Source organism: Chiloscyllium plagiosum, chromosome 4, assembly GCF_004010195.1.
Source record: "Chiloscyllium plagiosum isolate BGI_BamShark_2017 chromosome 4, ASM401019v2, whole genome shotgun sequence".
NCBI lineage: Eukaryota > Metazoa > Chordata > Chondrichthyes > Orectolobiformes > Hemiscylliidae > Chiloscyllium > Chiloscyllium plagiosum.
This window is the reverse complement of record NC_057713.1, coordinates 131,295,842-131,309,055: the sequence shown is the minus strand read 5'-3', so window position 1 is coordinate 131,309,055 and position 13,214 is coordinate 131,295,842. Positions and strand designations below refer to the sequence as shown.

The 13,214-nt window shown below is 42.7% G+C and overlaps 1 protein-coding gene across 2 annotated transcripts in view; it reads left to right on the top strand.

Moving 5' to 3' along the window:
• Window positions 1–13,214, top strand: part of prex2 (phosphatidylinositol-3,4,5-trisphosphate-dependent Rac exchange factor 2) — a 352,480-nt gene that overhangs the window by 114,669 nt on the left and 224,597 nt on the right. For both annotated transcript variants that reach the window (XM_043689238.1, XM_043689237.1), the window contains exons 11-12: window positions 469–569; window positions 5,475–5,578. In XM_043689238.1, coding sequence (XP_043545173.1) covers window positions 469–569; window positions 5,475–5,578 — 205 coding nt within the window. The remainder of the gene's footprint in view (window positions 1–468; window positions 570–5,474; window positions 5,579–13,214) is intronic.

Below are 13,214 nucleotides of genomic sequence, written 5' to 3'. Positions count from 1 at the left end.
AGCTTGGAACTGTACCAGCTGTCTGCATCTAAGTACCCTCTTCCTGGATCTCCTTGGACTTGGGGGAATATAAATCCTGCTGTTAGTATTTAAATGCAGAGGACATGTGGTGCCTGCCAATGAAATTCCCTGTTGGTATGACATGACAAAATATTTGAATATGTTGGATTGGAACTAGGTGCCTGTGGTCGAGTAGTGAATGAAAATCCAGACTCTCTCATAATATTGAAAAAGCACTAATGCCCTCATTTATTACAGGGTAAGTTTGCAATTTACGCTGTTGTCAGACTTAAAGCATTTGCAATCATGACTCCTGTAACAATTAATCACAGTTACGGTGAATTTGGAGTAATGGAAATTCTGACAGGTTACAATGTCGAATGGGAGAGATTGCAGAGTGACTGTTTTTAAAGTAATTTACTTTTGATTTAAATCATCTTCCTTTCTTTTGCTGCTTTGACACTTCAGTGAATTTGTTGCTTGGTTGCTGGAAATTAAAGAGATCAGTAAACCCGAGGAAGGAGTACATCTGGGTCAGGCATTGCTGGAGAATGGAATCATCCATCATGGTGAGTGACTATGGGGTTGTTCTGACTGAGTGTATCGAAGGACATAGAATCATAGAGATGTACAGCATGGAAACAGACCCTTTGGTCCAACTCGTCCATGCTGACCAGATATCCTAAATTACTCTAGTCCCATTTGCCAGCATTTGGTTCATATCCCTCTAAACCCTATTCATATACCCACCCAGATGTCTTTTAAATGTTGTAATTGTTTCAGCCTCCACTACTTCCTCTGGCAGTTCATTCTATGCTCGCACCACCCTCTGTGTGAAAATTTTGCCCCTTTGGTCCCTTTTAAATCTTTCGCCTCTCACTTTAAACCTATGTCCTCTAGTTTTGGACTCCCTTGCCCTGGGAAAAAGACCTTGTCTATTTACCTTATCCATGCCCCTCATGATTTTATAAAGCTCTGTAAAATCACCCCCCAACCTCCACCACTCCAGGGAAACATGAAATAAATTACACGTGATACACTACGTGAAGTTCCACTGTTGATTATAATCTTGTTTGTCTGAAGGAGTTAATTTAACAACTGTAGCATTGAGAAAAAAAACCCAAAAAGCTTTCAAATTCCCATCCTTAAATGTTTGATTATTTACAGCTGAGTGCTTGTCTGGATTTACCTTTGAGTTGGAAAATTGGAACCCAACTGCTTCTGTTCAAATTTCCCTCTAGTGCTGTAATATTATCTTGCTCTTTTTGAATGCGCAGATGTTTCTACTGTCCCTAAAGGTTGGATTTTTCTTCAACTTCACATCCATTTGGAATGGTTCTGAGCCATTAAACGGAGTGAAATGGGACGGCAATTGAGGCCACTTGAAATCCAGCCCTAGAGAGGAAACTGGCTTGTTCATTGGAAAATCCAGCAGTACCTTTTAGCTCAGTCATCAGAGATATTGCTACAAGTGAATGGGTGCTGTCAAAACTCTCTTCCCCACTCAACGCCTGTTGCATCTTCCTGAAATTATTAGTGGTGGTATAAACTCATGGATGGTGTTGTTAAGGTAGATTCATCATTAAGTAGATTGTATTAATTACTACAGCCAAAAGGCTTAGTTTGATTGTTCCATGTGATTAATTTTAGTTGTTACACCGCAAGAATAGTCTTTGTTGACTAGAAACGTGGATTTCCCAACAGAAACGCTTTGATTCCTCAGTTATAGTGTAGAATGCAGAGGGAGGCAGAATTATTTCTCGTGGATGCACAAGGGATATTAAATTGGCTCCTGCACCACTGAGAGGGCACCTTCTTCAATAACTGAGTGTCATAGAAATCCACTTTATTGAAGTATTGCTTCTTCAAACACTTCCATTATCTTCACTAGTAATCACTTTGCTCAGGATAATTACCAGACCAAGGGCCAGCCACATGGGAAGAAGTTGTGAAAATGATTTTATACTACATTGTACTGACCTACAATGTGATTCAGAGAGTAAAAGGGGGAATAGTGTTCTTCATCTGAAGTATGAGGCTAACTGAGCTGAGGACGTGGGTTTTGTGGCCTGGTTTTCAATAGTTTGGGTTAAGGAGCATTGATTAAATGTGGAGATGGCAGAGAGGATTTTGCCTAGAGAAAATGATGTACAAATGCAAAGAAACTACATTTACGATGCACTGCAGAGGGTTCCTTATATTCCACAGGAAACTGTGCTGACGGCAACAGTCTGTTGCTCTTGATGTTAGGAAGAGTTTCCCCAAACATCTGTGCTTTCTGAATTGACAAGGAACAGTGCAACACACCTACTTTTCCCCGAATCTGTCGCACCTCATCACTTGCAGGTGGGGCTGTTGGAGGTTGGTGCAAGTTCCCCCATTCTCTTCAGAAACTGACAATGAACCTGCATTCAGGTTTTCTCCATTGCTTGAACAAAACCTTTTGACAGCTTAAGAGGTATGCTGCTGGAAACTAGTTTCCTCACACTGAGTCCTTTCAGGTACCTCAGGATCCAGAGAAAGTTTTCTAAGCCAACCATCCCTGAACCTCGTTTCACTTTGTGAACACATATAGGAATAATAAGTTGAGAGGTAGAGCAATTAAGTTCACTGGGTCATAGAAGTAATTATTTATTTTTATTCATTTGTAGGATGTGGGTATCGCTGGCTGGGCCCAGCATTTATTGCCCGCCCCTAGTTGCCCCTTCAGAAGGTAGGGGTGAGCTGCCTAATTGAACAATGTTAAAAATCACACAACACCAGGTTATAGTTCAACAGGTTTATTTAGAAGTACAAGCTTTCAGAGCGCTGCTCCTTTATCGGGTAGCTACCTGGACTATAACCTGTTGTTGTGTGATTTTTATCTTTGTCCATCCCAGTCCAATACGAGCACCTCCACAGCATGGCTTCTTGAACCACTGCAGTCCACCTGCTGTGGGTTGACCCTCGATATCTTGAGGGAGGAAATTCCAGGAGTTTGACCCAGCAACAGTAAAGGAATGAGATATATTTCCAAGTCAGGATGGTGAGTGGCTTGGAGTGGAACTTGCAGGGGGTGGACTGCCTCTGTATCTGCTGCCCTTGACCTTCTGGATGGAAGTGGTCGTAGGTTTGGACAGTGCTGTCTGAGGATCTTTGGTGAACTTCTAAACTGCATCTTGTAGATAGCACATACTGCTGCTACTGAACATTATTAATGAATGAAAACAAAATACTGCAGGTATTGGAAATCTGAAACAAACACTCAGAATGCTGGAGAAACTCAGCAGGGTTGACAGCATCTGAGGGGAGAGAGAGAGAGAGACAGAGTTAGCGTTTGGAGTCCAGTCTGACTGAAGAGATATTCTGAGGAACAATCATATCAGACTTGAAACATTAACTCTGTCTCTATCTCTCTACCGATTATTACTGAATGTTGCTTATTGCCACCTTTACATAATATTTTATAATGCAAAATAATCACAGCTTGACTACTTCAAGTTTAAAGTTCATTTCTGCTGAATCTTGATGCGTTTTTGGTCCTGAATAATTATAATGGGGTGGTAGATAATCTAAAGGAAGTTAAGTGACGGAGGACTTTATGTAAAGGAAGCAGGCAGGTGTTGAGTGACTTTATTCAGTATGACAGGTCTTAGTCATCGTGAGCACTGAATCATCAATTAGCACCAGTTTCCAGGACACAGGTGAATGTTAAGAGTTTGTGAATCCATTCAGTATTCTAACAGCAGTAGGGTAGAAACTATTGTAAAACCGGCTGGTACGTGTGTTTAGGCTTTTATCATTGAACCAAGGTACATGATGAAGAGTCTGATCTGGACTCAGAACATTAGCTTGCTCTCTCTCTCCATGGATGCTGCCTGACCCGCTGTGATCCCCAGCATTTATTGTTTTCAGTACAGACTCTAGCATCTGCAGTAATTTGTTCCTATAAGGTGCTTGAGTTTGTTGACTGCCTCCATCCTGATGTTTCCAATCTTGACTTTTCCAATGCCCTTTGGAAAGGTCAGAGACAGACCTTTGCTACTTGCCTGTCTTATGTTCAGTGCAATAAATTTATTTTTGATTAAACCTGACATAGATTCTAGCTCTATGTGTGTAGTGTTGGTACATACTGGAGATTCTAAATGTTGCAAGCTAACGATGATGTTCCTGCTTCATATTTCTGCTAATTCCTCTTGCCCCCCCCCCCCCATCATCATCTTCTCACACTCAGCATTAAACCACATGGCCAGTGAATTGAGTGCAGCAGTCAGGATGTCATGTTGCAGCTTTTAAGACTTTACTTAGGCCACACTTGAGAATTGTGTTTAATTCTGGTTGCCACAATACAGGAAGGATGTGGAAGTTTTGGCGAGGGTGCAGAAGAGGTTTACCAGAATGCTGCCTGGATTAGAGGGTGTAAGCTATAAGGAGAGTTTAGAAAAACTCAGGTTGTTTTCCCTGGAGTGACAGAGCTTGAGGGGAGAGAAATCTATAAAGTTATGAAATGCATAGATAGGGTTAAAGTTCAAAATCCCACAACAACAAGTTATAGTCCAACAGGTTTATTTGGAAGCACTAACTTTTGGAGGAATGCTCCTTTATCAAGTAGCTGATAAAGGAGCAGTACTCTGAAAGCTAGTGCTTCCAAATAAATCTGTTGGAGTATAATGTGGTGTTGTGGGATTTTTAACTCTGTCCACCCCAGTCCAACACAGGCACCTCCACATTTAGGTTTGATAGTCAGAATCTTTCACCCAGAGTTGTAATGTCGAAAGCAGGGGGCATACATTTCAGGTGAAAGGGGGAAAGTTCAAGGGAGATGTGAGGAGCAGGTTTTTTACACAGAGAGTGTAGAAGTGTGGAGATACAAAAGTGGGGTGTACTGGACTTTTGCACAAGCATGTGAATAAGCAAGGAATGGAGGGATATGGACCAAGGGCAGGCACAAGGGATTAGTTTCATTTGGCATCATGTCCGGCACAACATTGTGGACTGAAGGGCCTGTTCCTGTGCTGTACTGTTCCATGTTCTGTGCTATACGTTTTCTTCCAATTTATGAAATTTCTTGACTTTTGCAGGAGCTATATGCACAGCGGTTAACGATTGAATTAAATTAGGAATAGATTCGATAACCGACACAGCACCCAGATGACCGCTGTATGATATTTATCAGAGTTGAGATGTTAACTGGGTTCATTTTAATGTATAAACTGACAACAGTGATCAAATTATATCTTCCCTTTGTCTAAATGTAGTTGGTATTCAAACTTTATTAATGTGCATATTAATCTGGTAGAAAATGTGATGGCAATAAAATTAGCCTGGATTATATCTACATTAATTTCAAAAAGTAATATTCATCATGAATTGCTCTGCTTTTGTTGTACTGTTTAAACTTGTTGAAAGTATTTAAGAATACTTCAGCTGCTTTGAACAGTGTTCTTGTTACCTTTATGGCTGCTTGTTTTTGACTAATGTACTTTGGTATTCAGTAACAGACAAACACCAGTTTAAACCTGATCATATGCTGTACAGATTTCGATATGACGATGGAACATATCACCCAAGAAGTCAAATTCAAGACATTATCTCCAAGGTAATACCGAGACTGCTTTAGTGCATTTTATACAGGTCAGAGACAGAAGGAGTTGAAGTTAAGGTAGAATATATTTGTGGCATCTCGTAAGGTGAATATTATTTTTTGGAAATGACTTTGCAATAACGTGCTGGTGGCTCAGTGGTTAGCACTGTTGCCTCACAGAGCCAGGTTCCTGGGTTCAATTCCAGCCTTGGGTGACTGTGTGGATTTGCATGTTCTCCCTGTGTCTGTGTGGGTGTGCTTTGGTTTCTTCCCACAGTCCGAAGATGTGCAGGTTAAATGGATTGGCCATTCTAAATTGCCTGTAATGTGCAGGCTAGGTGGGTTTGCCTGAGGGAATGCATGGTTATAGGAATAGGGTAGTGATGTGAGTCTGGGTGAGACCCCCTTTAGAGAGTCGGTGTGGACATGTTGGGCCAGATGTCCTGTTTCCATGCTGTAGGAGTTCTGTGGAACACTCAAACTACACAACTCTGGGCATAATGAAGAGATAGTGCTCACATTTTGTTTAATTTTCTGATTACCCATTCGGCTGTGCTTCACTGGCTGATGCACTGGGTTAATCAGTGACTGATGGATAGATTGGACAGAAACCTGAGTGTTTCAGAACAGCTTTAGTCATGGGCAGGATTTGATCATTCCACTTGCAATAGATATGTGATTATTGAAAGGAAAGGAAACTAGATGTTACAGGAATTCATCTCCACACACCGTTCTTTCCCCTCCAGGTCTTGTATTTTGTTGTAACCAGGATGATGGGATTCAAGTCTGCTCCATCTGCTGGTTCTAATGGCTCTCTATTGAATAATTTAGCACGTTTTAACTGACTTTCTCTGCTGTGGCCTGGGTGGGCACAAAGTAACCATAATTTGACAATAAAATGGAAATTGGCAGGAACAAAATCATGCTAATAAAATGGACATCAAATCAGATTAATAATGAATGTTGTTTTGGAAGTGGGATTGAAGATGTATGTTGTTTGAACAGGATGCATCTCTTATGATTTGTGAAATACAAGTTCTCGCTGGTTCTTCAGCTGATGATGTGTAACCTTGGGCCAAATAAGTCAATAGATAATGCTGTGGACATTCTTGCAAGATGCAAGGACTTCCTAGCAGTCCAAAGTGAAAGATTATTCCCATTGGTTTTCACATTGATTTGGAAAAGAGTCCATGAGGGAATGTTCCATTACTTATTCAGAAGTCACATGACACCAGGTTATAGTCCAACAGATATATTTAAAATCACATAGAACATAGAACGTTACAGCGCAGTAAAGGCCCTTCAGCGCTTGATGTTGCACCCGACCTGTGAAATTAATCTGATGCCCATCTAACCTACACTGTTCCATTATTATCCATATCTATGTCCAATACCCATTTAAATGCCCTTACGTTAGCGAGTCTACTACTGTTGCAGGCAGGCCGTTCCACACCCCTACTACTCTCTGAGTAAAGAACCTACCCCTGATATCTGTTCTAAATCTATCACCCCTCAATTTAAAGCTATGTCCCCTCGTGTTAGCCTTCACCGTCTGAGGAAAAAGGCTCTCACTATTCAACCAATCAAAGCCTCTGATTATCTTATACATCTCGATTAAGTCACCTCTCAACCTTCTCTCCAATGAAAACAGCTTCAGTTCTCCCAGCCTTTCCTCGTAAGACCTTCCCTCCATACCTGGCAACATCCCAGTAAATCTCCTCTGAACCCTTTCCAAAGCTTCCACATCCTTCCTACAATGCAGTGACCATAACTGTATGCAATACTCCAGGTGTGGCCTTAGCAGTGTCTCGTACAGCTGCAGCATGACCTCGTGGCTCTGAAACTCAATCCTCCTATCAATAAATGTCAATACACCATATGCCTTCTTAACAACGTTATTAACCCGGGTGGCAACTTTCAGGGATTTATGCACCTGGACAGTGAGATCTCTCAATTTGTCCACACTTCCAAGAATTTTACCATTAGCCCGGAACTCTGCATTCCTGTTACTTCTTCCGAAGTGAACTACCTCATACTTTTCCGCATTAATCTCCATATGTCACTTCTCAGCCCAGCTCTGCATCTTATCTATGTTCCTATGTAACCCACAACATCCTTCGGCACTATCCACAACTCTGCCTACCTTAGTGTCATCTGCAAATTTACTAACCCATCCTTCTATGCCCACATCCAGATCATTTATAAAAATGACAACAGCAGTGGCCCCAAAACAGACCCTTGCAGCACACCACTGGTAACTGAGCTCCAGGATGAACATTTCTCATCAACCAACACCCTCTGTCTTCTTTCAGCTCGCCAAATAACTGCTAAATATCCTTCAATCCCGAAACTCTGTATTTTGTGCAATAGCTTACCATGTGGAACCTTACCAAACACCTTACTGAACTCCATATACACTACATCAACTGCTTTACCTTCATCCACCTGTTTTGTCACCTTCTCAAAGAATTTAATATGGTTAGTGAGGCACAACCTACCCTTCACATAACCACCTGATGAAGGAGCGACGCTCCGAAAGCTAGTGTGCTTCCAATTAAACCTGTTGGACTATAACCGGTGTTGTGCGATTTTTAACTTCACAAAACTGTGTTGACTATCCATAATCAAATTATTCCTTTCCACATGACTATAAATCCTATCTCTTACAATGTTTTCCAACACCTTACCAACAACCAAATTAAGGCTTAGTGGCCTATAATTAGAAGGGTTATCCTGACTCCCCTTCTTAAACAAGGGAGCAACATTTGCTATTCTCCAGTCTTCTGGCACTACTCCTGCTGACAATGATGACATATAAGCTCTGCAATCTCCTCCCTGGCTTCCCAGAGAATCTGAGGATACATCCCATCTGGCCCAGGGGTCTTATCTATTTTTAGATCTTCCAAATTGCTAAAACCTCCTCTTTGTCAACCTCAATCCATTTAATCTAGTTGCCTGTATCTCCGTATTCTTCCTAACATTGCCCTTTTCCAATGTGAATACTGACAAAAAGTATTTATTAAGTCCGTCCCCATGTCCTTAGATTCCACAGACAGCTTTCCACTACTATCTTTGATTGGCCCTAATCTTACTCTTGCCATTCTTTTATTCCTGATATACCTATAGAAGGCCTTGGCTTTTAGAGTCATAGAGTCATAGAGATGTACAGCATGGAAACAGACCCTTCGGTCCAACCTGTACATGCCGATCAGATATCCCAACCCAACCTAGTCCCACCTGCCAGCACCCGGTCCATATCCCTCCAAACCCTTCCTATTCATATACCCATCCAAATGCCTTTTAAATATTACCATTATACCAGCCTCCACCACTTCCTCTGGCAGCTCATTCCATACATGTACCACCCTCTGGGTGAAAAAGTTGCCCCTTAGGTCTCTTTTATATCTTTCCCCTCTCACCCTAAACCTCTAGTCCCTCTAGTTCTGGACTCCCCGACCCCAGGGAAAATACTTTGCCTATTTACCCCATCCATGCCCCTCATAATTTTGTAAACTTCTATAAGGTCACCTCTAGCAACTTCTCATTTCCCCTCCTGGGTCTTCTTAGTCCTCTCTTTAGATCTTTTCTGGCTAACGTACAACTCTCAAACCTTCCAACTGAGCCTTCATGCCTCATCCTCACATAAGCCTTCTTCTTCCTCCTCTTGATAAAAGCTTCAACTTTTTTAGTAAACCATGGCTCCCTCTCTCGACAACTACCTCCCTGCCTGATAAGTATATACTTATCAAGGACCTGCAGTAGTGTTCCTTGAATAAGCTCCACATTTCGAGTGTGTCCATCCTCTGCAATTTCCTTCCCCATCCTATGCAACCTAAATCTTGCCTAATTGCATCATAATTGCCTTTCCCCCAATTATACCCCTTTCCCTGTGATATATATGTATCCCTGCTCATTGCTATTGTAAACAAAACTGAATTATTGTCACTATTGCCAAAGTGCTCACCTACCTCCAAATCTAACACCTGGCCAGGTTCATTACCCAGTACTAAATCCAATATGGCATCTCCCCTTGTTGGCCTGTCTACACACTGTGTCAGAAAATCCTCCTGCACACATTGAACAAAAATTGACCCATCTAAACTACTTGAACTATACTATTCCCAATCAATACTGGAGAAGTTGAAGTCCCCCATAACAACTATCCTGTTACTCTCGCTCCTATTGAGAATCATCTTTACTATCCTTTCTTCTACATCTCTGGAGCAATTCAGAAAACTGCCAACAGGGTGACCTCTCCTTTCCTGTTTCTAACCTCAGCCCAAACTACCTCCGTGGATGAGTCTTCACATGTTATCTCAGCTGCTGTAATACTACCTTAATTAACAATGCACCCCCCCCACCACCCCACCCCACCCACCGTCTTTTACCACCATCTCTGTTCTTGCTGAAGCACCTAAATCCCGAATCTGCAAAGACCATTCCTGTCCCTCCTCTTGCCATGTCTCTGAAATGGCCTTTCGGCACACTGGCCAAGGAGCAGTGCTCCAAAAGCTTGTGATTTGAAATAAACCTCTTAGACTATAACCTGGTTTCGTGTGACTTCTGACTTTTTTCATCTCAGTCCAACACTGGTACCTCCGCATCACTGCTGCTTACTGCTAGGCAATAACTGCCTGTTTTATGTACCTGCATCTCCTCATCGTTATGAGAAAGGATTTAAAAGGTTGCAAATTTATTTTGAAGATATTCCTTTGAAATGCATGCATTACCTGTTAGAAAACCTTGCGGTTTCCCCTACCTCAAACATGATACGGGATTTAAATTTAACTTTTGATTTAAGAATAAGCTTACTGCCAAGTAATTACCTTCAGCATCTGCAAGCTGCAAGATTCATTTTCTAATATAACTCTAATAGAATGTTTGCTTTGTTTATTTACATCATAAATGCTTTCATGTAAGCTTATTTGTTTACATTTGGAGCAAAATTGCAAATATCGTCAAAAATAGATTATTCAAACATTTTTCCAATGACATTATTTATAATGCCCAAGGGAAACCTATGTGGTTATAATATAAATACATTGCTGATAGAAGAAATAATTTATCAAACTATTAGACAGCAGATGAACTATTCTCAAATGCAATAAACTTTCCCTTTGTCATTTCAGCTTCTTTAGTTTTGATTACTAATTGGAACCAATTGTAAGCATTCCGTACTTTTTCTTGCTAAAATCAGTAGATCAAATATTAATTTATTGCACATAACCCCCTTAGCTTTCCTCATTAAATACCAATCTGGCTAGTGATGGCAATATCACATGTTCAACTTTAAAAAATTCTCCAGGAATTTTACATTTGCAGGGGACAAATCTCACAGAATTTTACTGTTGTGAAAATTCTGGATGGTCTCAAGCTTTTCAGATTTTTCAAGCTAAAATATTCTAGAATAGATTTGGTAATTTTATCACATTATTTGTAGGCACCATCAATGTACATTTGCTGGAGTTTTAACCTTATTTTTATTTTGTGCTTGTAAACCTAGTTTGTGGAACGAGATGGCATAAATGCATAATTAATTATCATCAAGCAGAATTATTGAGAGCAGCTTTTTTTCCACACTGAGTACAGTCTATATGAGATTGCAGGACCCTCAGTGCTAATTTGAAAGCAGGATATTGGGTGGCTCTGAAACACAAACATAAATTGATTGCAAAACTCAGCAGGTTTGGCCACATCTGTGGAAGGAAATCAGAGTTAATGTTTTGAGTCTGGTGATTTGGTATGTCAAGTTGGTTGGCTCAGCTGGCTGGAAGGCTGGTCTGCAATGCAAAATGATACCAACAGTGTGGGTTGAATTCCTGTATTGACCATAAAGGTTTCACTTTCTCAACCTCTCCCCTCATCAGCAGTATGGTGACCTTCAGGTTAAATTGACCTCCAGTTGCGTGTATGTCTGCTCTCTCTGATGAGAGAGTAAGCCTCTGGTGACTTTAATGCCTAATCAGTACCTTTAAGAAGGATTGGATTAGAATCTGATTGCAATTGTCCATCTAGGATAGCCAAATAAATGCCAAACAATACAGCTGAAGCATAATATTATCAGTGAAATACAGAACTGAATAATTTAAGGATTAATATCCTGGACATTCATTCAGTTCAGGAATGTCGCAGAGCAGTTAGATATCTTCTAACATGATTGGTGAATGGAATCCATAAAACCGCTTGCCAAAATTGAGGTTAATAAATCAGTCTACCCAGAACTACAAGAGAACCTGAAGCTAGGCAAGTCACTCCCGATTACAGCAGGGAGGCATCTGCAGCCTAGGGAAGGGGCAGTTTTGGAGCCCTCCTGCTCTTCAATCAATTTTCTATATAAAATGGCACGGTGGCTCAGTGGTTAGCACTGCTGCCTCACAGCGCCAGGGATCCGGGTTCAATCCCCAACTTCGGGTGATTGTGTGGATTTTTACACATTCTCGCTGTGTCTGTGCAGATTTTCTCCGGGTGCTCCAGTTTCCTCCCACAGTCCAAAAATGTGCAGGCTGGGTGGACTGGCCATGCTAAAGTACCCATAGTGTCAGGCTGGGTGGATTGGCCATGGAAATCTGGGTAGGGGATGTGGGTCTGGGTAGGATGGTCAGTGAGGACTTGATGGGCTGAAGGTCCTAGCTCCCCGCCCTGCCGTGTGTTCACCATCCCTCCGGACCTGCCCCTCTCTGACCGACCTCTAACCCCGCCCCCACATCCAGCTCCAGTCCCACACCAGGTCCTAGCTCCCCGCCCTGCCGCGTGTTCACCATCCCTCCGGACCTGCCCCTCTCTGAGGATGAGAGATCAGTCCTCAGGAGGGGTCTCACCTTCGTTCCCACACGTTCTCGGGTCAATGAATTCAATACACGGAGTGACATTGAACGATTCTTCCGCTGCCTTCGCCTCCGTGCCTTCTTTTTCAATCAAGACCCTCACCCACCCTCTGACGACCCCTTCTCGGGTCTCACCTTCGTTCCCACACGTTCTCGGGTCAATGAATTCAATACACGGAGTGACATTGAACGATTCTTCCGCCGCCTTCGCCTCCGTGCCTTCTTTTTCAATCAAGACCCTCACCCACCCTCTGACGACCCCTTCTCCAACCTCCAACACACCCTGTCCACCTGGACACCCCGTGCTGGCCTCCTACCTGCCCTCGACCTCTTTATTGCAAACTGCCGCCGCGATATTAACCGCTACCTGAACTCCCACACCCCTCCCACCCACTCCAACCTCTCACCCTCGGAACGCACAGCCCTCCACTCCCTCCGTTCCAACCCCAACCTCACCATCAAACCAGCTGACAAGGGAGGCGCAGTAGTAGTTTGGCGCACAGACCTTTACACCGCTGAGGCCAAACGCCAGCTCGCAGATACCTCCTCCTACCATCCCTTTGACCATGACCCCATCCCCCACCACCAAACCATCATCTCCCAGACCGTCCATAACCTCATCACCTCGGGTGATCTCCCATCCACCGCCTCCAACCTCATAGTACCACAACCCCGAACCGCCCGTTTCTACCTCCTGCCCAAAATCCACAAACCTGACTGCCCCGGAATGGACACCCCGTGCTGGCCTCCTACCTGCCCTCGACCTCTTAATAGCCAACTGCCGCCGCGATATAAACCGCCACCAGAACTCACCCACCCCTCTCACC